At 44.8% G+C, this 25,042-nt stretch overlaps 1 protein-coding gene across 1 annotated transcript in view; it reads left to right on the top strand.

Moving 5' to 3' along the window:
- ift80 (intraflagellar transport 80 homolog (Chlamydomonas)) overlaps positions 1–25,042 on the top strand; it is a gene marked incomplete at its 5' end in the record, with an annotated part of 57,468 nt that overhangs the window by 10,931 nt on the left and 21,495 nt on the right. The window contains one exon of the mRNA XM_080845332.1: positions 722–859. Coding sequence (XP_080701458.1) covers positions 722–859 — 138 coding nt within the window. The remainder of the gene's footprint in view (positions 1–721; positions 860–25,042) is intronic.

The following is a 25,042-nucleotide window of genomic DNA, read 5'->3' as shown; positions in this document are numbered from 1 at the left end:
TTTTCTCTCACTCTTTCCCTTTTCTCTCTGTTAGTGTGTATAACCACTTTCACTATCTCTATCATGGCAATGCCAGCACTCAGATAAACTGCCCTTACACTAAACCACAAAAACGGGGAACTCGGTTCACTCAGGATCACTTGTGGTCATTGGCATACTGGGATGATGGTGCTGGAATGAAGACAGAGTAGCAATGCACTGGGTTATATCCCTAAGCAGCTTGTGTATGCACTTGACCCCATAAAGTTGTTATTTTAACTCTGTGTTGCTCCTTGAGTGAAGGTTTTTAAGCCGTTGAGATATTCTGGACACTAGACATTGTGTCTGAAATAGGTATCATTTCAACACACCAAGCTTACAGCTCATATCAGTCCCATATAGTTTCTCACAGTATGTTTATTTTGGGTCATTGTGTAACATCTTGCATAGGCTATCAGATCCTGCTGATGATGAGAATTTCTTTGTCTCAAGCTTAGAAATAAGGGGGGCGTCCAAAAATGAACAGGGTAAAGGTCTAAGCACACAACTCTCTATTTCTACAACCTATTTCCATAACCCTTGGTACACGACCCCAGTTATATTTTATGAAGTAAAAAATGCAAGATTACAACACGTTACCCAGTTCGAGCACCCCACTACTGTTACAGCTTTGAATAGAATGAGACACTTCGACTAAACCAGCTACAAACACAGACAGTGTTTTCGTGGGTCCTTATTGCAGGTGTGGGACTGTTATGGACGCCTCCTGTACGTGTCGTCGCCTCATGACTACCCCATCACCTCCGTGGCCTGGGCACCTGATGGAGAGGTGTTTGCTGTGGGCTCCTTCAACACGCTCAGACTCTGTGACAAGACTGGGGTAAGCCAGCACTGACATCATGAACAAACCCAACCATAAACATACCCGGGGTCAGATGTGGATAGGGTATTAAAAGGGCATTTTGGAACTGGAGAGGGTACATTTTATTTTTCACATAAATTATCTGACACTAAGCACGTACATGCCATGGCTTTCAGAACACTCATGTACAGTGTGAAAGAATCTGAAAAAAAAAAAAAAAAAAATGTAATTACTTAAAATATACAGTCAATGAACAGTCTTGCTACATGATGTGTTCAACATTTAGGCCATCCCAAGTGTCTTTTAGGTTTTTTTATGCTCATTGCTTTTGGTGTTCTTGTCACTTGACCCCAAAACAAAACTGCTCTTAAAAGTCAAGTAAGTAAGTACTGTGGTTAATTTAAGATGCCTCATGCTGATGAGGAGAAAGCTTTGCATTTATCAGGTTGTCCAACATGCTGGAAGTGTTTGTTAGGTGTCAAGTAACTTCCACCCCGTATAGATCTCACATTCTTCCCTCAGTTGCCCTAGAAAGATACACAGAAAATGCCTCGGTTACAAGGAACAAAAATTAATAAACAAAGTTGACCGTGAATTAAGCACTGAATCTTAGATGAGGAAATTGGACAATTTATTTTTTTTGGTAATGAGAAGATGAGATTTGCGTGTCTAAGTCTGGTAAATCTCACTAGTAATAAGTATTGTAGTATAGGACTCTCGTTACTGTGAGTTTGTGTTTCTCTTTGGGGAAACAACAGACAAAACAGTGGTCCATAGCCATTAGTATTTTGTCTGGTTGTTAATCCTGAATTTGCTGTTATCGTGGTAACGTACAAACAAACCCTGTTTACACAGAGGGCATGGTGACCCAACCTTACACTTGTTTGTGACCTTAGCACAGTGTGTTTGTGTTTGCAAAGTAAAAGTCTTTTTGTGTAGTAAAAGTGTGTTTTCGAACTTAAAGTGTGTTTGTGTAGTAAAATTGTGTTTGTGTAGTAAAAGTGTGTTTGTGTTGGTATAGTAAAAGTGTGTTTGTGATGGTATAGTAAAAGTGTGTTTGTGATGGTATAGTAAAAGTGTGTTTGTGTAGGAAAAGTGTGTTTGTGTAGGAAAAGTGTGTTTTGTGTAGTAAAAGTGTGTATGTGTTTGTGTAGTGAAAGTGTGTATGTGTTTGTGAAGTAAAAGTATGTTTCTGTTTGTGTAGTAAAAGTGTGTTTCTGTTTGTGTAGTAAAAGTGTGTTTGTGTTTGTGTAGTGAAAGTGTGTATGTGTTTGTGTAGTGAAGTGTGTATGTGTTTGTGAAGTGAAAGTGTGTTTGTGTTTGTGTAGTGAAAGAGTGTTTTTTTGTAGTAAAAGTCTTCAGATGCGGCCGTGCATCTCTGTGTCTTTGATCTAGTGGGGGAACAAAGCGTATGAGAAGAAACAGAAGTTAAGACACGGAGAGAAACCAACTCGAGAAGTTTCTAGCCACCTCCTCCTCCAGCTGTCTTTTGAAGACCTGGTGGCTGTGCTCATTCTCAAAGTAAAATGAGTGGGGGTTTCTCTCTCTCTCTCTCTCTCTCTCTCTCTCGCTTGCTTTTATCCTACAAACATATGCACTTTTTGTTCCACCTCTTTCTTCTGTTTCTCAGCGTATAAATTAACATTTGCTGCTGCACTGTTGATTGATAATAATAATAATAATACCTTTATTTTATAGTGCGCTTTTCAAGTACCCAAAGTAGGACAGTAGGACAGTGCATTTAACATATTCTTCTCTGTGTGATTTACACCATACAACATTTGTCATATGTGTGTGGGTGTGCGTGTTATAGAGAGGGAGAGAGAGTCTGTTTTTTTGTGAAAACACCATCTCCTAATTAAACTCTAGCAAATTATGAGCACCAGCTTTTCACAAACAGCGTTGTTAGAAAGAGAAACTGTTCCACTCCAAGGTGTTGAGATATGTGTTAGTGGTTATCTCCCTGGCTGCGCAGTGCACATGTAATCCCTCTTGTCCTCCTCCTCTCCCCGAGGACAGCCCCTGCGAGTTTCCTCGGCTGCGGTCGTGAAAGGGTTAAGTCCCTGTGAGGAGCCTTGCTGTTACTACCATGACTAATCGCCAGGAGTTTCATTCTATATCTCGTACAATGGAACCTTGCACTTTACAGACTGCTGGCTCAGCAGAGCCTGCGCGGCTGTTTAACCCCTTACACCCATGCCTCGGGTGTCCCCTCCGGACACAAGGCAGGAATCACCACACTCGCCCAGCTCAACGGTTAACCAATATTGTTTATTTCATAAGCTGAGGATTCTTGTTTTTTTCTCTCCCCCCCCATCCCACTGGGTAAGGGATTTGATGCTGCGTGGAGGGGAAAGAAAAGCTCTGGTGATTTACTTAATTTTGCTAACAGATAAAGTGTCGTACACATGCCAGCAAAACAACCTAACACCCCAACCAAACTGCCCCCCTCCACCACCTCCCCCCCCCCCCCCCCCACACACACACACATAGGTCCATTGGTCCACCTCACATTATAATAAACTCTTTAGAAATTGTATACCCTTTCCCCCTCTCCTAAAATTGGACCGGTCCCTCATCGTATTCCATTTTTAAGAACACAGAAGAGAGCTAAGCATGATACTTTGGCACTGGTTGCCGTATACTTCATCACCCTGAGTTAACCCAGTTGGCCAGGTTGTTACAGGATTACAGTAGTTGAAGGAAAATATACTGTGCCTCTTTTTGTGACCCATTAACATTGTAAAATGGTTTGAACCTGTGTCAGAGTGAATTACCACAGCCTGCATTTTAGTTTATTGCTTTTGCCCTATAACGTTTGGCCAGTTGTCACTACGTCGGGCTTAATATAAAAAGCTGGCATCTGCCTAGTGGAATGAAATGATGAACTTTGAGGGCTTCAGATGTGGAATGATACAAAAAAAAAAGTAAATAAATAAATAAAACACATCAAACAGGCCCTAAGCAAAGGTGAACTATAATCATAAACACGTAACCATGGTGAAATACAATATGGACTGAACATTCCATTTAAAATGTGCCTTTCATTCTTGATTGTGGCCCTGTGAGAGATGGGCACTAAATGAGACTAGGGCTTATTTCTAATCGAGTTCCATCAGTTGTACCCAATCACTTGCCTGTCCTTTACCCATGCATCCATCCATCTACTGTGTCCCACTCATGGGTACCTGCAACCCAGACACCTTCACAGACTCTTCATATTGACCTTTATTTCACCACCTGTTGCACAAATATTGCGCATGGTTGCATGCATTTGCGATTTTCCTCTGTGCAGAAAGGGATTATATGACGTTGACTAGGCCTGTGTGTGTGTGTGTGTGTGTGTGTGTGTGTGTGGGTGTGTATATATATATATATATATACATACACAATTGCAGAGGTTACCAGTTATGTGGTGAGTGATGTAGACAGAGTAGAGTAGACTAGAGTATAAAGTGTATCAGTGTTGAAAAGGGTGTCTCAAAATATGTGAAAGATGAGCCTCATGACCACATCTAGAGCAGCGAAAGAGAAACTTTTACTGTAGGTGTGCTCTGCTCTCCAACTGTGTGTTTGAGTCCGTTGTGTGCTGCACTTCAGTCCGCTGCCTGGGACTCGGAATAAGGGGGATGAAAAAAAGTTTGGCACAGATTGCTCCTTACTGTTTTTAAAATGGTATCCTAAAAATAAACAAGCTCATGGTATCGGATGGATGTCATAATGCGTGACCATATGCTCAGGAGGCCCTCTAAGGCCAGCTCAGCTCAGCTCAGCCCAGCACAGAGTGGTGTCTCAGTGGGCTCGCTCGCTCACTCCCTCGTTCTGTGTGTCACCACACTGCCAGCTTTTGGTTCCCCTCTGGAAACTACGCTGGGACCCAGTAAGAAATGTGGTAATCCACTTGCTTTGAATTGAAAGTGGATTGTGTGTCTGTGTGTGTGTGTGTGTGGGTATATTTGTGTGTGTTTGTGCACGTGCGTGTGTGTGTTGGCAGGGTTGTCGTTAAGTGTAGATTCATCCCCCTTTTTTTTTACTCTTCATCTTATCTTTTTTTGGCCCAGAGAAAACATCACTGTAAAAACGAAAGATCAGACTTGGAGGGAAAAAAGAGAGAACAGGAGAGAGAGAGAGAGAGAGAGGGCACAACTGTGTGGAAAAACAGCAGATGTGGAGGGGTTGGACAGCAGATTAAGAGTGAGAGAGTGAGAGAGAGAGAGAGAGAGAGAGAGAGAGAGAGAGAGACGGATAGGGAGCGAGAGAAAGAGTTAGCATCGAAACAAAGAGAGTCCTGAGTCAGCAGCAACGGAGCAGTTTTCTCCCCAGGCAACTGGGCTGGGATCGTCTACTCACACTCTCTCTCTCTCTCTCTCTCTCTCTCACAACTGGGCTGGGATCGTCTACTCACTCTCTCTCTCTCTCTCTCTCACTCTCACAACTGGGCTGGGATCGTCTTCTCTCTCTCTCTCTCTCTCGCTCTCTCTCTCACCCCAACCCCTCTCCCTCTCTTTCTCACTCTCTATCTCTCTCTTTCACCCCAACCCCCCTCTCTCTCTCTCTACCTCCCTCCCCCCTCTCTCTTTCTTTTCCTCACTCACTCTCTCATCCCCCGCTCCGACCCCTCCGATCTCTCTCTTTCCCTCTTTCTCCCTCTCATTCTCTCATCCCCCCACCCCACCCCAACCTCAACCCCTACTCTCTCTCTTTCTCTCTCCCTTCTCCACCCCTCCCCCTTTCTTTCCCTCGCACTTGGGCCTTCTTTCTCCTCCGCCCTGCTGCCCCCTCCCCTTTCCTCCGGCGTTTGTGTGTGTGTGTGTGTGTGTGTGTGTGTGTGTGTGTGTGTGCGCGCACAGTGAGAGAACGTGCATTAAAAGGGCACGTGGGGTCTCACCCGCAGGGACTGGAGCTTGACGACGGACAGAGCGTCCATTTGTCAAAGTGCAGCGTGCCAGAGGCCAACGTCTCCTCGGCTGAAACTTCACGCGTTACCTTAGGCTGCAAACAAAGACCAGTTTGCAGTTTGCATTCGGCTCTCCCTCTCTCTCGCTCTCTCCCCCCCCCCCCTTTCTCTCTCTCTCTTTCTCTCTTTCTCTCTCTCTCGCCTTCGAAAAGTCAAATGTGGCCTCAGATTTTTTTTTGTAAGATTTCCTAATTTACAATATGTATACATGAGTGTATATCGTGTCCTGTGTAATTTTTTGAACTGCCTATTGTTTTAAAATACTTTGAAGTCAGCTTTAGCAGACTAACTCTACAAGTGGAAAGTGGCAGCTATGCTGCAGTTCTCCAGCTTTTTAACTGAGCTATTGCACAGCATTATCAATCGGCATTATGCAGACAACATTATAGATCGGTACTGTGTAAAGTTATTTATTTAGACATTAAGAAGATAAAGAGCCTAGAGACAGTTTTATTGTTTTGGCACTACGTATATGAATTAAATTGAATTGAAGATAAGAATATTGTCGCTATACTTTAAACTGTATCCCTCAACACCCAAGTCATTGGTCAGAAACTACATCACCTCTGTCTAAACTATATATAGATGGACAGCCCTATACAAGCAGACATTGCTTTTGAACTGTAGACATGCCTGGTGCAATACATGAGATGTTAAACAGCTTTTTAGTTCAGAAAAGAGTTTTCGTTTGCCAGCATGTGCCTTTGATATGTATGTGTGTGTGTGTGTGTGTGTGTGTGTGTGTGTATGTATGTGTGTGTCTGTGTGTGTGTGTGTGTATATGTATGTGTGTGTGTGTGTGTGTGTGTGTGTGTGACTGTCTGTGTGTGAGTGTGTCTGTGTGTGTGTGTGTGTGTGTGTGTGTGTGTGTGTGTGTGTGTGCGTGTGTGCGTCTGAGCTTGTGGCAACAAGTAGGGGAAACATATTGTCTCACTGGAGATACATTTGTCTCTCTTGAACGTCTGGCGTCGGCGAGGATGAGCACGCTAGAATAGGCAGTTAATTTCTCAATTCACAACCGAAGTTTTCATTGACCGCCATCGTCCTGTGTCTCCTTTTAACACGTCTGGGAGAGGCTACCTATTATTTATTTATTTATTTATTTTTCAACAAGTGGGCACATTCTGCCGTTTTAACTGCCCTCCCGTTCTCAGCCAGTGAAAACAGTCATCACATGTGTGCCCTTACAGTTTAGGTGGTAAAAATACTAGCTGGCTCGGGCCCGTTTTAAGAGCAAGGTTGTCTACACTACAAACGCTGAGTGCATGGATACCACAGATGCCCAGAAATCGCAGTGTGTTAAGAGGGGGGGGGGGGGGGGGGAGAGAAAATAAAATAAAAAGGGGGCGAAAATGTGATCCTTGTGATGAAAGTGTTATTCTAGTCAGTGAACACTCCCGTTCCCAGGTGGACAGAAGGATGCAAACGTGATGTACGATCTGTTGGAAGATTCAGTGTGATGATTTTTCATGGTACAGTGTTGACGCCACGCCTCAGTTTTAACTCCAATCCACACCAGACAGGAGAAGACTCCAAAGGGGAAGAAAGCAATGATGTGTCGACACACGGCGGCGTTTGGTTAGTTTGTTAATGCCGTTTATGAACCAACATAGTTGTAACAACCTTACATCTCCTAACATCAACCTGCCACTACACAAACACGATCAGAAGGTCAGTGAATCATTCAGATCGGTGGCATTCTGAGCCAGTAACCTGGGTGACTCCATGTGTCTGGAGGTGTGTGGAGAAGCCCTCTGCACAGTCACCCATATTCATAGCAGCTTTGAGAAATGGGGAAAAGTCCACTGAGAGCTCAGACCGTGACACAGAGGGCTAGCTGGGACATTCACCCTACCCTGAGAGTCTTGGCAACAGCTCCAACAAGGAGGATCCGTGTGTGTAAAAAGTGGTGGTTGCGCTTTCCCTCTCTCTCCCTCCCTGTCTCTCTCTCACTCTCCTTCTCTCTCTCTCCCATCTCTCACTTCTCTTTCTTATTCCCACTCTCTTCTCTCTTTCTCTCTAAGACATTCTCTCTCTCCCTCCCTCTCTCTCTCGCTCTCTCTCTCTCTCGCTCAGCCCACTGCCGGAAGGGGGGAGTGGGGAGAAGATAAATGACAGCCTCAGACAGTGCGCTGCCAGTGCCTCTGGCAGAGTCATTACCTCCTGGACCATTAAATCAGTGCCTCCACTGACAAGGCAAACATGTCAGAGAAAAGGAGAGAGAAAGACAGGAGGGGAAGGGGAAGAGAAAGAGGGAGAAAGGGGTGCAGAGAAAGGGTTAAGAGAGAGAGAGAGAGAGAGAAAGGGAGCATAGGAGAGAGAGGGGGAGGATGGTGAATAAGTGAAAGGGGTGAGAATTTACTGAACAGGGGGACAGCTGAAGGAGTTCTGAAAGAAGGGATGAGGTGTGGTGAAGAACAGATGCAGGGCCAACACGGCTGGATTTGGGAGAAACCACAGACAGTGCAGAATGTGTAATGACAAAACGAGACAAACGGTCGGAGTCAGAGAAGAAACATTTCAAGAATTTTTTTCTAACATGTCAGATGGCCACGCCTGTGTAGACACCAGAAAGTGGAAATAACAATTAAAAAGTAATTAAAACCCAAAGGTGTGTTCTATAGAGTGAAATGCTAGTTTATATAGGCCTGTTCTTTCTCTCTGTGTGTAGACAAAGACTGGTTTTCTGATGGGAACTGAGTAGGCGTCATCATTTGCATTTAAGCAACCCATTAACTTCCCCTAAGGCACTGCACACTTCAAAGTGGGCCTGTGAAACGCAAAGACTTATGGGTAATTTCTGGGTTGCAGGCATGACATTTGCTCACAAATGTGAAGATGAACTCCCACTGACATGAGGCATGTATGTACTCACAGGATGCAGGCGTCAGCTTCACCACCTGGGGGCAGTATAAAGATTAAGAAGTTGCTGAAGTACAATATGTGACTACACATTGTAAATATATATATTTTTTTGGCCTTAATTATGAAGAAAAAATGGAATATGTAAAATGTAAACTTTCTGTGGGTCATTTTACTAGTCTGTAGGGCCATGTAGTTCTGACCTTCTAAACTTGGTCGCAGTTTATGTGAAGCTTGCATAAGAAGTGGGGCTTTCATCAGGGTTTTCATTGATGCCAATTAAACATATCATCTTGATGATATGCTATTTTTCTTACTTACAAAGATCATCCTCAAGGTTAGAAGCTGGATAAAATTGTTCTTTGGTCACCATTGGGATCTAGTGATCGGGGACAGCAGAAGAGTTGGAGACCAAATCAAACAGGGCTTATTTGTGCACTTAAGTTTGTACACATAATGGGGAAAGGCCATCACTTGGGAGACTCAAATGAGGGACCTTCTGTAGTATCATAGGACAACCCCCCCCCCCCCCCCCCCCCCCCCCCCCCCCCCCCCCCCCCCCCACCCAGGCCACCATGTGTTCACTGTCACATGTCACACGTTCTCCTGTTTTTGGATCATTGTTGGAGCACCACTGGCATGTTGTCGAACCTGTGTTTCTCCCCAGTGGTGAGTACAATTCCTCCAGCTTGCTTCTGCTGCTCCTGTTCTTTATTCTCCCTCTCTTTCTCCATCTCTCTCTCTCTCTCTCTCTCTCCCCCTCTCTCTCTCTCCTTACTCACTTGCGATCTCTCTCCTCCTCCTCCTCCTCCTCCTCTGTCTCCGCTGTGCTCCGTGTGTAGTTGTACCCCGTGCGGGGGGCACCCCCACGGCCCCTGCCCCCTGCCCCTGCTGGTGCTTGGTGCTAATTGAGTCGGGCTGGCCAGCGCACAGCTGTGTTCTGCTGACGAGTCCCTGGGGACCATGGTTACGCTGTTGAGACTGCAGGACGTGAGCACGGAGCTGTGTGTGTGTGTGTGTGTGTGTGTGTGTGTGTGTGTGTGTGTGTGTGTGAGTGTGTGTGTGTGTGTGTGTGTGTGTGTGTGTGTGTGTGTGTGTGTGTGTGTGTGTGTGTGTGTGTGTGTGCGCGCGCTGTAAGCTTCCCTCACACACACACGCACACACACTGCCCCTCCCATTCCTTTTGTGAAAGCTGCTATCACACTTGAGAACTCTTCCTAAGAATTTCAGTTGGACTTTTTTTTTGTGAGAATATATGTGTAATTCTTCAGTTTGAAATCCAAAGCAAATGTATATTTATTTATTTTTTGCCAGCTGTTTGTAGCTATAGCCTATACAGCACACTCAATGCTGGGTGGATATGGATTGGAGCATTCAACTTGACATGCTGCCTTTCAAGTATTGGGTTAAAGCTAGATTTTGGTGAGAGGAAATACTGTCTTTTATCTCATCCTGCTATGAATTTGAAGTAAAACGATAAACCTACCATAGTGCTTGTCTAACTGCTCACTGTCCCTTGGCAAAAGTGCAGCCTTGTGCAAGTGCATTGGTTTGTCAAAATCAATCTCACTCATACAGCCGCGGAAAAAATTAAGAGACCACTTCAAAATTATCAGTTTCTCTGGTTTTACTATTTATTGGTATGTGTTAAAGTAAAATGTACATTTTTGTTTTATTCTATAACCTACTGGCAACATTCCTACCAAATTTCAAATAAAAATATTGTCATTTAGATCATTTATTTGCAGAAAAATGACAATTGGTCAAAATAGCAAAAAAGATGCAGTGTCTTCAGATCTCGAATAATGCAAAGAAAACAAGCTCATATTCATTTTTAAACTACACAATACTAATGCTTTAACTTAGGAAGCGTTCAGAAATCAGGGTTAGGGTCTTCTAAGTTCGTCTTCTCTGATGAGTCCAATTTCACAGTAGGTGCAAGACTCTGTGGCTTGTAGGCCTCTCCAGGTCTCCGTCTAACTATCAGACGACCATGTGTTGGGCAAAGCTGAAAATTGGACTCATCAGAGAAGATGAACTTAGAAGACCCTCCAGTCTGCTTTGGTTCAATCCTTATAGTCTTTTACAAACCTCAGCCAGGCAAAGTACAACGTTGTGCCGGAAGAGAAACTTGCTTCCTTTTGCTCTGACAATGTTCCCCAACTCTGAGAAGTGTTTTTTTCCAGCAGGGCAATGCTCCATGCCACACAGCCAGGCCAGTAAAGGTGTGGATGGAGTACCACCAGATCAGGACCCTGTCATGGCCAGCCCAATTTCGAGACCTGAATCCCATAAAAAACCTCTGAAATGTGATCAAGAGGAAGATGGATGGGCACAAGCCATGAAAAGAAGCCGAGCTGCTTGAATTATTGCGCCAGGAGTAGCATAAAGTCACCCAACGGCAATGTGAACAGGGGTGCAAACTCGTCACCTTTCGGCGAAATTTGCGTTTTTATTCCAAAATAGGTCACTTGTGTGATTCGTGTAGACCTGCAATAAAAATATTTGGGGGGGGGGGGGGGGGGGGTGTCCTCCAAGTAATCTGCGAACGCAAGCTGTCCTGAATCATTTTTTTCAACCTTGTTCGTTTGGCCATCCCATGTCATCTTGACAGGCACGCTTTTTAAGGCATTTACGGTAACGTGTGACGTTGTGAAAGCTGCTGGAACGTTATGCTATCTAATGTAGGCTAACAAGCTAATCTCAGACAGTTGGCTGACAGACGCCTTGCAAATCACATCAACCATTTTTGCTGGTTACAATAACGGTGTTACCGGATAGTACAGTTTCGATTTCTCTGTAATTTTGGAAAAATCTAAGCATTAAAACACCGAAAAATGTACATTTACATAAAAGACACGGTCGTCACCCGAGTTTGTTCCAGAGATTAGCTGTTTATCGCTTCACTGGATTGGAAGTCCATTTTCCAGCTCACTTTTTCTCGCACGCCCCCTTCATTGAGGCAGAGGATACATTCGCCTCCCCTTTGTGTTTTTTCTGACAGATCAGCAAGATTAAATAGCTTCTACACATATGTGAAATACATTACCTTTTATATGGATACAAACGACATATAATAAAAGTGTCTACAAATATTTCAGTGATGACAAACAATGAGAAAGCAAAATGCATGCGCTCAACCCAGTGTGTGAGGGATGCCACAATCTGAGATGAGGTGCAGCTCGTCGCTGCCTGTTCTCGTGAGTCGCCTCTCTGTTTGAACAGGACATGCTCAAATTCAGCGATTTTGATTATAAAAATGATTAGAATCATACAAAAATAACATTTAAACCAGAGATCCATTTCAATATTAATTTTGTCTTATCATTATTTGCTTTTTAACTTTTCAACTATTTGTTTTTAACTCTTCACTTTTCATGAGGCTCTGCCTCTCCTGACTGCACGTGTGTAATGTGGTTGGGTTGGCCTGTGCCTGTGCAACTTTCAACAGCACAAAGTTCTTCATAGATCTAGCCTCTTAATTAAGCGGTCAAAGTGCACCAGATCGATGCATTGAACTTTAAAATGTGCAAAATGTTCTTATACGTATATAAAATATATTCCCCGTGGATCATGCCCCAGACCCTCCTAGGGGGGTTTGCATCGTTGTCACCTTTTCCATCCCTGATGAGTTTGCACCCCTGGTGAAAGACTGGTGGAGAGCATGCCAAGACACATGAAAGTTGTGATTTTAAATCAAGGTTATTCCACCAAATATTGATTTCTGAACTCTTCCTAAGTTAAAGCATTAGTATTTTGTAGTTTAAAAATGAATATGAGCTTGTTTTCTTTGCATTATTCGAGATCTGAAGACACTGCATCTTTTTTGCTATTTTGACCAATTGTCATTTTTCTGCAAATAAATGATCTAAATGACAATATTTTTATTTGAAATTTGGTAGGACTGTTGTCAGTAGGTTATAGAATAAAACAAAAATGTACATTTTACTTTAACACATACCAATAAATAGTAAAACCAGAGAAACTGATAATTTTGAAGTGGTCTGACGTCTCTTAATTTTTTCCGCGGCTGTATATTCATGTGCATTTAGATGATGCATAGATGGGCCTGACATTATGGCGTTCAAACAGTTTGAACCCTAGTGAGATTCCTAGTCATTTAAACAGTACCCTGAACAACAACAAGAGCAGTGAAAAGAGCAGTGATATTTTGAAAGTGTAGATGCCAAGTTGCACGTGCTGCGTGTGCCAAGGTTGTACAGGTCACATAATCCAAAGCCCCCTTGTATCACAGGTAGGTTACCCCTGGTACCTCTGGTAGGGTGTTTCTGTTTGGACAGAATGACAGGGTAAAATTTTCCCTTTTCATGCCCTTTTGAGATATTGAGTGACTGTGATATCTTTTATCTTTTTATGTTATGTACACCCAGAAACTTGCATACACTGACACAGACTCACTGACACAGACTTACTAACACAAGCTCACTGACACAGACTTACTAACACAAGCTCACTAACACAGAATCACTAACACAAGCTCACTAACACAGAATCACTAACACAGAATCACTAACACAAGCTCACTGACACAGACTCACTAACACAGAATCACTAACACAGAATCACTAACACAGACTCACTAACACAAGCTCAGCCATAAGCACCACACACCTCTCTCTCAAACACACAGACACACACACAGACACACACACAGACACACAGACACGTGTGCACACACCCTCTCTCAAACATAAATACAAACATAAATACAAGACACTCCTGAAGTATAAACTGTATTAGCTTGAAGCTAAACTAAGTTGAGCTTGGAGGAGTCTGATTCACACATCTGTTGCCTTTGTGTCTTCAAATTCAGACAAAATGGAGATCCAGAGAGCTGCCAGGGATGTTCTGTGTATGGAATGACAATGAAATCAGAAAAGGAAGAAGGGAAAGATAGAGGGAAATATTGACACTAACATAACCTCGTAACTTTGAGGTAGTGTGTGTGTGTGTGTGTGTGTGTACTTGTGTATTTGTGTGTGCTTGTGTGTCTGTGTGTGTGCTTGTGTATTTGTGTGCGTGTGTGTGTGTGTGTGTCTGTGTGTGTATCCATGTGCACATAGTTTTGGCCCCTGATGGGATAAGGCCTCTTATCTCAGTGGGTTTGGCTGAACAGACTCTCATTACTGTCAAAAAGGAATACCTTGTCTTGAGCATCTCCAGTAATCCAATCAAATGAAGAGTTGGGCCCAATCTGAGGGGAGAGATCCCTACTTCTGATGACAGCGGGCACACTCTCATGCGTTTGATCACTGACACGTGTGAGAATGTGATGAGAGTGTGTGTGTGTGTGTGTGTGTGTGTGTGTGTGTGTGTGTGTGTGTGTGTGTGTGTGTGTGTCTGTTCCTGCTCACTTTCTCTCAGTGAGATAGCGGACAGGCAGATAGAGGGAAGAAGCATGTGTGTGAACCTCGCTGCGATTAAGGCAGCTCAGACAACACGGTGCCAGGGCAAGTTTCAAAGCAGAGTTTTTATTTTTTACGGGCCCGGGTCCCTGTGTTTGATAACGTGTAATTTAATGCAGTGGGTCGGACTGTATTCGAAAGCGGCGCACATTAGATGCACGTCACCAAGCCCTCAGGAACACTTGACATTTAGCTTTCTTCTACTCCCCCTGAAGTTCCCCTGTTTTTATCCTTTCTGCTTTTCTATTTTTCTCCTGTGCTATTTCTGATTATTTTGTTAATTTGGACAGTGAGAGGTACTTGTTTTTCATAGGCCTCCCACTCACTGTCCCTCGGGTTGGTCAAGGCCCACACCACTCCACTGACTGAACTGGTCATCTCTCTGAATGCAGGATAAATCTTAGTGTTTATATGCCTTTAGGTCTTTTCTTCTCTGTCAGGATTTTTGGGGCGGGTGTTTTCAGATCTTAGATCAGTAAGAGAGCTAGGGATGGAAAATGAGTACATTCACATTGTGCCAGACATGTCAGAGTTTGAACTCTGTGATGCTTTGGCATGAAGCAGATGAAACTTCGTCCCTGTAGCGTGTGCTACCTGACCTAGTCAAGTTCCAGATACCTTCCTCCTACAATCTAGATATCAGGCTTTGTTACACTGAAAATGTACCAGTGCCAGAGACCAGAATCACTCACCAACATCTTTAGACTATTTAGACTATTTTGACTATTCTACGAGTTCTAGGACTACAACATCCTGATATATTTCTTCACCGACATCCTCCAGTATCCTTTGGTCTTTGTTCCAGATTGAAAACAATAACAGTGTATCATAAATGCTAACAACCCCAGTCAGGCATAACAAACTGTAGTGTAATCCTTGATAAATGTTATCCATTTCATTTTAAAGTAGTATATGTAAGATAACCTCGCTCAGCAGATTGGGGGCAATATATGACTACATTTGTGTACCCCTACCTCCTCTTCCTTCAGAGATGTAACTCTGGCCGGAAGACACACACACACACACACACACTATCTCAAAGTTATGAAGTTATGTTAGTGTCACTATTTCCCTCTATCTTTCCCTTCTTCCTTTTCTGATTTCATTGTCATTCCACACACAGAACATCCCTGGCAGCTCTCTGGATCTCCATTTTGTCTGAATTTAAAAGACACAAAGGCATCAGATCTTTGGCCGGGGTAGCAGAGGCCTACATGTAGCATGCAAACATTTATATGATTGAAAGATGCCTAGGCTCCCATTAGTAATTCATCAACATCGATTGGTATTTATAGTGTGCCGCTTGAAGAAATTCTACTTTTTACTTTCCTGGATAACAATGATTACATTGATGCTCTGTAGTTTGAAAATCAGAGCGTTCCATTTCTCCACAAAATTAACAAACTTAAATTGTCCTTATTTTATCGTCTGAAATGGGATTTTAGTGATTAATAACACCATTTTTGACAGTGTGAACTCAGGCCTGTGCTTTGCCTTGCTGTTTTCCCTACAATGGCGCTATAATCCATGCGCGCCTCTTAAAAGCGCCCGAGGCAACATTAGAGGCTTGAGACTCGAAAAATAAACGTTCAATTTCTAGTCTTTTTTACACGTGTTAAGTTTCAATAACTCCATACCATTACATATCGAATAATAGCAAATAATGATTCAAATGTGCTAATATGGTGAAGTAAATGTCAATATCATAAAGATTGTCTTATCCAAAATATTTCTATTTTGATGCCCTAATGTTGCTTTGGGCACCTTTAAGGTTCAAAGTTGTGTTTTGAGAGAGGATGGTGTGGCTTTAGCTGGTTAGCATGCTAACTTTAGTAGATATCTGAGCAACACAGTGATAAAGGTGTTTTTAACATAATGTCAAAATGGTTAATTCATCACATTCACAACATTTTATACTAAAATTCTGACATATAGCACCTTTTAATACATGTTCATGATGCCTTAACGGACAAGGTTACCCACGACTACATAACGGCAGGTTTTGAGCCTATTTCTGTAGTTCTTGTGGAGTGTACTGGCTTTGATATGCCTTGGTATATATATATTTTTTTTAACCTTGTGCTCCGACATTGAAAAAACATAGAAATCACAGCGATCCAAGTGATCCGAGCCTCAGTCCAAGTGGCAGACATAGAATATTTCCAGATTGTCATTTAGACTGATTGCTGATGGCTTGTGCTTGGTTGGGATCCAGCTAGACAGCTCAGCGTGCTCCCATTGCCAGTTCCAACCCTGAGTTGAATGAAGGTGCTCAGACCCCCCCCCCCCTTTAGTTTCATGGCTCACTCCACTGGCAGTGCAGTCAGATACAACATCCAAAAAACCCTGAGCGGTTGTGGTCACGAGCTACCAAACTCCGTCGACACTCCAGATTATCTGGCTACAATTATGGGTTGTGCACATGTGGATAGAACCGCAGCCAACATCCAGTGAATATCTCTTTGACTTCCCAGTGTCATTTCAGTAGTTTGAAATGACACAAAGCAGAGCATTTGTTATTTTTTGAATTACGGAGCGTCGTCGTGGCACGAGAGCTCGTCCACAGGAAGTGTGTCATGAACACCTCTGGAACTGGTGGTGGAGCAGCGTAAATCTTCTAGCGTGTTGAAAGCACGTCCCCCCTTTTTCTCCCAAAGTCTTTGTCTCTCCACACCTGTTTTGCAGGCTACCTGGAACCCATACTCTGTCTTTAGAAACTTTGGGTGCGTCACGATGTCTGAAGGAAAACTCTGATGAATGTGTGGGAAGCCTTTGTTTTGTTTTGTGTTTTGTTTTTATATATATTTTTTTCACTTTCATTTTTTCTCAACTGCATGGTTTTTACATTCAAAATCACATGGAAATAAAAGTTTTCAACAAACACATTTCTCCCCCAATTTCGGTGGTGATAAAATCTTAGGCCAAGGAGTTGTTCATTGTAAATCATTTTAAAAGAAATTTTTCTTACTGAACAGAGATTAATTCGTACACAACCCTTGCGTACGTTATCCGTGCATCTCTATCTAGTGTCAAAGCGCTAATAGGAGGCGGCCACACAGAATGGGCTACAGCAGACTAACTTTACTGGGTTTCCATCATCCAACAGTCTTGGTTTCAAGCTCATCTAGTGCCTTCTTTAGGCTGCTGTGAGGGCCTGGTGCTGCGTCGGTGTTTGCCTGGCACAGTCTCACGTGTGCGGAGTGAGATGTGCCAAATGTGAAATGCTGTGCCTGTGTGATCAGTCAACACACGCTGGTTAAGGCAGGCGGTTTGATTCTCCAACAGAGTTTCCGTTTGTGGTGTGCACTGTTAAAGACATGATACTTTTTCACTTGCCAAGCCTGTTCTTATGTGTGAAGCCTAGTGTGCGTGTGCGTGTGTGCGTGTGTGTGTGTGTGTGTGTGTGCGTGCGTGCGTGTGTGTGTGTGTGTGTGTCTGCGTGCGTGTGTGTGTGTGTGTGTGTGTGTGTGTGTGTGCTCGCGCACAAGTGTGTGTGTGAATTTACATCCTGTACCTGCACTGCCAGGGCTCTCTCGCTTCTCCTTTCCACCCTCTATCCTGTCATCCTGTCCCCTCTCTCTCTTCCCTCACTCTTACTGTCTCCCTCCCTCTCTCTTTTCTCCTCCCTCTTTCTCTCCCTCTCTCCCTCTCTCTCTCTCTCTCTCTTGCAGGGGATCACTGCGCTGCTAACTGAAGCCAGCTGCCGCTGCTCTCTTCGGCCTCTGATTTATATGCCGCCCCTCCTCTGACAGCATGTGTAAACACTGACCAAAAGGCAACGGGCGCTCCCTCTCCTAAACAGAGAAGTCGTCTGTGTGTGCGTGTGTGTGTGTGTGTGTGCGTGCGTGCGCATGCATGTGTGTATCTGTGTGTGCGTACGTGTGTGTGCACGCAGCATCGTCAATCCACATGCCACGGCGGCGATTAGCGTGCGTTGAGGAGAAGCAGAGCAGGTTTGGTCGCTCGGCGCAGACATATTTAACGCGCGTGATGTAATGGGGCTGAATCAGCAGATAGTTCCGCTGGGGGCCGTTAAAAAGTCCTGCATGTGTCTTTAACCCCTTCATTGCCCAAATATACACTCTATCTGTCACACACACACACACACACACACACACACTCACTCACTTTCGCACACACATGCGCCCTCTATCTTCATTTAATGCTCACAGATTATGTTCTCAGACACACATATGTGCAAGATCCTTTCCTTTCTCTATTGTGTGTCTGTGTGTGTGTGTGTGTGTGTGTGTGGTGTCTGTGTATGTGTGTGTGTGTGTGTGTGTGTGTGCATCTGCCCTCCTTCTGTCATCCATCAGCACACCTCTGTCCATGTGCTGCAGCAGGTCAGGAAATGAAACAAAGACTCGGCTTCACTGTTCTCACAGTGCCATGACCACACCAGACAGCACAGCTCACAAGAGACTCCAGCCATGGAAAAGGAAGAGAAAGGATAGAGGGAGACAGAGAGAGGGAGAGAGAGAGAGAGAGAGAGAGAGGAGGTATATGAGGTTGGACAGCAGGTTGGCTTTGGCAAATCTGGCATTGAAGGGTAGGTGGGGAGGGGGAGGGCACTGGACTTAGTTTGGACTCTTCCTTGCCCCCCCAAAAAAACACACACACACACAAACACACACATACATACACACACACACACCATCTCCCAAACACCTACAGCCGCTCTTTCTTCCTTGCATTATAATAAGGCGACCATGTGGAGAAGTGCCGGGCTTGGAACACCTGCCAGTCCTAATGGCAAACGTATGTGTGAAGCGGAGCCGGGGGGGGGGGGGGGGATTCCTCAATGCACACACTCCCCTCTAAAGAGCACAGTAATGTTTACAGAAGAAGAAGAGACGGCCAGGCCAGGCCATTCTGACTGTGCAGTTGTGTGTTTCAGTCTGTAGCAATACCCCTCTGTATGTGTGTGTGTGGGACCTGGTCTTGTATGATTTGTCTGTGTGTGAATGGATTTAATTACACTGAATTTTTTTGTCTGTGTGTGTCCGTGCATGCATAGGTGTGTTTTTGTGTGTGTGTGTGTGTGTGTGTGTGTGTGTGTGTGTGTGTGTGTGTGTGTGTGTGTGTGTGTGTGTGTGTGTGTGTGTGTGTGTGTGTGTGTGTGTGTGTGTGTGTGTGTGTGTGTGTGTGTGTGAGTGAATGTGTATACATTCATGCAAAAAGAGTCTCAGTGGAACATGGATTGAGTCTAAAGTTAAAAAGCTGAAGATGGATCCAGACAGTGAAAAGCTCAAGCCAGATGGGGGAGGGAATAGAAGGCAATAAGTTACTTCCACACCGACCCTCTTTTTTTCTTTCTCCCTTTCTCTTCTTTCCCCCAAGCCTTCTCTCTCTCTCTCTCTCTCTCTCTCTCTCTCTCTCTCTCTCTCTCTCTCTCTCTCTCTCTCTCTCTCTCTCTCTCACTCTCTCTCTCTCTCCCCCTCCCCCTCCCCCGTACACGGTCCTATTTGCCAAACGAAATTAAATGTTGCACCATAAACATAAAAAACTGAACTGTTAAATTACGAGTGTATTTAAAGGTTAATAATGCCAAGTGCTACACTGTATGTGTAAATGTGTCAGTTTGGTCCTTTGGTTTATGGGATAAACATTAACCTCTGTTTTACACATAGGACTTGGCTCAAAGAAAATTAGACCAACCCTTCTTCTTCTCAACCTCTGTTCTCCTTAGCATACAAACTATGCCTCACCACTGTGCTGCTAGACTGCTGCCGGTCAGTTGATTCAGTATACACAGCTTTGTGTGTGCGCGTGCGTGTGCGTGTGTGTGTGTGTGTGTGTGTGTGTGTGCGTGTGCGTGTGCGTGTGTGTGCGTGTTTTGTGTGTCTGTGAAGGAGAGAGTGTGTGTTTGTGTGTGAGTGATTATGTGTGTGTGATTAAGCGTGTGTGTGTGTGTTTGCACACACAGACACACAGATCATAGATGGCCCATCAGTGGCTGGTTGTCTGTCTACTGCTGATGTGGACAGTGGCGTCCGCACTGGAACTCCCGTCCCCTCCAGCTGTTGGGAGGGTGAGCTCATCGTCCATTTAAGCCTCTTGCTGCACGAGCCCAAGAGGGGAGACGGAGCGCTGGCCACGGGGTGCTCAAGCCCTTCTGTCACTCCAGTCATCAGCTGTCAGACTCACAGCTCAGGCCTGAGGAGCCTCAGCGCGGGCCGCGGACCACGTGCCTAGCCCTCCGCACTGGGACAGTCCCTCCCAGATACAGTACTGTGGCTCAGATCTGAGGGCGTCAGATAGGTCAGATAGCGTCTTTGATTTAGTTTAGTTTAACCTGTCTTGGCTCTTGGAAATGATCTGAGAGAGCCGTATAACTGTACTGAGTAAGAACTCCCAATAGCCCAAACGGGAAGAATTAAAACATGCTTTACTCTGTGCCGAGTTGCGGCTGGCTTGGGGATCAGGCTTTGTGAGATATCTACTGGGTTTGTGTAGGGATTCGACGTGTGTCTGTGATGTGTTGTGTTTATGGTGGAGCCATGGATGTTTTTGAGGGCACGGTGGCTCACCCGTCGCCCAGCAACCCCACACCAGACTCTTTATTGTGACAACATCAGAAAGTGTCATGTCTGTCACCTCGGAGTAGTGACAAAGCCAGGCATTATGGAGGGAGCCAACCAGCCCAGCCACTAGAAACACACACACACACACACACACACACACACAAACATACACACACACACAAACATAGTCTTACCTCACCCTTTTTTCATTACCTGTAATTAGTGCTAATTCTTCACAGACATTTCCCTTTCTAAATATTATTATCGTTTGTTATTGTTTGTATTTGGTGTCTTTTTGATACTTTGACGTTTCTTAATGGATGGCTTTTCACTTGAAACTGAATCTGGACTCGTTAGCGTCCTAATCGGAGTGTGTCTGTCTCCGTGCTAAATGTTTATTTAGGCACTTGTGTCCTCTCCTGTGACCCGACCTTTGACCCCTCCTAATCCCTCTCTATTGATGGAGATTACCTTCGGGACCTTTTTTTCCATGTCGCTAACAATAAGTCCTTGTGCTATTGAAAACACTATTGCACCCCCTCACACACACGCATGGACACACACCCCCTCACACACAGACACACACACACACACACACTCCATCACGGAGACTCAATGGCAGACTCTTAGGGCCATACACTTCGTCAAATGCTCGCCAAGCTTAGCCCTCCCCCAATGTGTGCACTGGTCAGGCAAGATAAAGCAGCCCTTAGGGTTTATTTCTCTGCATGTGTGATGAGGAGATGGAAAGTCTCTCTTTCTCTCTCTCTCTGTCTCTCTCTCTTCACTCAGTTTTTCTTTCTCTCTCTCTCTCCACTCAATCTCTCTTTCTCTTTCTCTCCCTCTTCACTCTCTCAATCTCTCTTTCTTTCTGTCTTTTTGCCTCGCTTCTCTCGCTCTCTCTCTTTCCATCTCCCTTTTTCTATCTCTTTCTCTCTCTCTCTCTGTCTCCCTCTCCATGTCTCTCTCTGCACCATGAATACAGATCGTTTGGTTTGGGGCCAGGATCATCCCTTTTGGTTCCAATAAAACTTGTCAGCAAATCTGCTGCTGAATGATCCCCTTCACACACACACACACACACACATGCTCACACACACTGCACGCATGGCACCCTTTTTAGTGTGAAAAGCTACTTGGTCAGCTTAGAAGCTTTCAACACTTTGATTTCTCTTTGTGAAGGTATTGTTTTCATGTTAGTCCATTTAAAAATCGTTAATACTATTTAAACAGTATCAGCATACCTTGTCTCTTTCTCTGACATGCACACAACACACACACACAGACAGACACACACACACGCACTCACACACACACATTCACACTCACACACACACACACACACACACACACACACACACTCACACAACCACAAAAGTGTACTCAGTAGTAAAACAGTTTTTCAGCAGTGGAGTATTTACCAGTCACGAGGATGACCTGTGGGGGGGCCCGGCCCCGTCTGTGTTAGATGAGGTCTTTTAGGAGCCCCTACAGGCCCCTACAGGCCCCTGCACTGTGGCTCCACTCAGGCCCACAGTTCCCTCAGTGGGCTCTTATGTTCAGCTCTGACCTTGTGCTGTTCAGGGGCGCCTATGAAGCACATGACGGAGGAGAAGAGAAGAGAAGGGGGGACAAAGAAGTGGAGATAGACCAACAGTGAGAGAGAACAAGAGGCACTGAGAGAAGGTTAGAAAGAAAGAGAGAGAGAGGTGGGTGGGTAGGTGGATAGAATATAGTGAGAGAGGGATGTACAGAGAAAGACAGAGAGAACGCTAGAGAGGTGGGTGGATAGAAAAGAGTGAGAGTGAGGGACAGAGAGATAGAAGGAAAGAGAGTGAGAAAGACTGATGGGGTCGCTCAAAGGACAGCAGGCTAATTGTGCTTTTTGGAGGGGATATTTTACGAGTGCTGGCACCCAGCTCCAGAGTGGGCCAGACTTTTGTCCTCTTCTCCCCTGTCAGGAGGGGTCTAGGGCCCTTCTAACACCCTCTTCTTCTTTCCCCCCTCTCTCTTCTCCTCTCCCCCCCTTCCCCCTTCTCTTCTCTCCTCTTTTTCTCTCCTCTTCTTCTCTCCTCCGCTCTCCCTCCCCCATCCTCATGTTTGTATCTGCTCTCCTCTGCCCTGACAGTTTTGACAAGTGTGCAGCAGAGACCCTGGGATTTTTACCTCTGCCAGACACAGATTTAAGATGACATGGAACACACTCACACTTGCGCACACATACTCACACTTGCGCACACATACTCACACTTGAGCGCGCACACACACACACACACACACACACAAATACACAAAAACACATATACACACGCGCACAACTCTCTCGCCGTTTCTCACACACACACACACACACACACACACACTCATGTGCTCACACAAAAAAAAACGAAAAAGCCCATTTATTCTAGAGCACACACACAATGCCCCAAAACACTTGTTCACATTTCTGCACCCATGTTGGACATGCATCTACCAGAAAAGCCCTCTTTGGCTGGGCCTCCCTAGGGGCCTGTCCCCATATAATAAAGTGATGAGGGGAGTGTTGTAGGACCCTGTGGGAAATGGCCTTGATGGTGGCTTTCAGCATTTGAGATTCCACATGGAACTTTCGGAGGGGCTTTTTTCCGAGACAAGATGTCTTTTTGGTGGCCTAATGGAATGGAGTCATTCCTCAAACTGTTACAATCCTATTCCACACACCCATGTGTACAGGCATTTAGACACCACTTATTTTCTCTGTCGTAGATGCAACATTATCACATTTAGAGCTTGTCATTGTAACACACTGGGATTGTGTTTTGCTGTGGTATATTGGCCATAATGATTAACCAAACATCAAGCAGGTACAATGCCAGTTGTATTAATATCTCTCTAATGTGTATTACAATGGAGCAACTAAGCAGAGGTGGGTGTTTTGTTGCCAATATACCACTGTACAATTTACAGTGAGCATGTCCCGGTAAATAAAAAAGTGATAATGCAATCCCAACTCGGTTGGCTCTCTTGGAGAAAATAAGTCTCCTTCTGAAAACTTACTGTTCATGAATGTGTTAGAAGCAATGCTCTTTTCTCTGTCTCTCGTTACTTCTCCTTCTTTCCCTTTTGCGCGTGCGCACACACACACGCACACGCACACGCACAAATCCGCTCATCATGCACGTGTTCCCTGCCACAGAGAGGAGTCAAATAGCCCCAGTGTGTTAAAAGCATTAGGTAAGCACAAATCCAAGATGGGCGTTTTTGTGTGTGTGCAGGAGCCGCTATCGTGTGTCGGGCCGGCTGGCTGCAGCGGTGCCGTATACGCTTATACGCTCGGCAGCCGTGCGTCTGACTCATCCACCCCTCACGAGAGCCCTAAAGCAGCCCGCCCGGCCACACCGGCAGAGTCACGGCCTCGCCGATTATTATTATTATTTAAAACAGCCTTACTCTCTCTCTGTCTCTCTCCCTCTATTTCTCTCTCTCTCTCCCTCTATCCCTCTTTTTCCCCCTCTCTCTTTTCCTCTCTGTCTCTCTCCCTCTATCCCCCCCTCTCTTTCTCCCTCTCTGTCTCTATTTCACTCTCTCTGGGACTCTACCTCTGTCTTGCTTCCCCTCTCTCATCACCCTCTCTCACAATTTTTTCTTTGTCTCCTTTCTTATATTTCTCTCACTCTCTTGCCCACCTACTCTCGTTCTGTCTTTCTTCTGCTTTCTTTCTCGCTCTCTTGCGCTCTCTGTAATTCTCTCTATAATTCTCTCTCATCTTTCTCTCCCCCCCCCCCCCCCTCCCTCCCTCGTTCGTCTCTTGGTAGGGGCTGGTGAAGGCGTCCAAGCCCTGCGGCCCAGGATGTTTGGAGTAAGGTATATAAAAGTGAAAGTTCAAACGCGTGCCGGGCCGGGTGCTTTTATGTGGCTCTTGGCTGTTTGTCTTTGCTTGCGAGAACACCTCCCTCCCATCGGCCAAAAAAAAAAAAAGCATCTCTATGGCTGGATTTATGTGAACCAAGTGAGAGAACGGGTAGCGGTGAAAGAGAGGTGGAGGTAGAGAAAGTAGTAGGGGGGGAGGGGGTAAAAGAGAAAATATGGCTGTTGATATACTTATAACAAGACATGGTTTGTCCAGGGAGGTGTTTTTTTTTTATTATTATTTTAAAATAAAATAAGTGCATTTTTGGCTATTTTTTCCATGTTGACTGACATGGTGTTACGCCTGTGGAAGTTGACCCAAGGAAAAGCATTCAATTTTCATCTTGTTTGCCAGATGTCTATAAATAGCCCTGCGACACAGAGTGATCAAAGAGACCCAATTTAGCACGTCCAACATTAGGCCTGATTGACCTTAAACGGAAATAACGCCTCACCTCAGAATGTAAAATTAAGACAGAAGAAAATACCTTTTTCTCTCTCTCTCTCTCTACCTCTCTACTTCTCTCTCTCCCTCTCTCTC

The sequence above is a fragment of the Sprattus sprattus genome (assembly GCF_963457725.1).
Source record: "Sprattus sprattus genome assembly, chromosome: 9".
Taxonomy (NCBI): domain Eukaryota; kingdom Metazoa; phylum Chordata; class Actinopteri; order Clupeiformes; family Clupeidae; genus Sprattus; species Sprattus sprattus.
The sequence above is the reverse complement of the archived record's forward strand: the minus strand, read 5'-3'. Positions and strand labels throughout refer to the sequence as shown.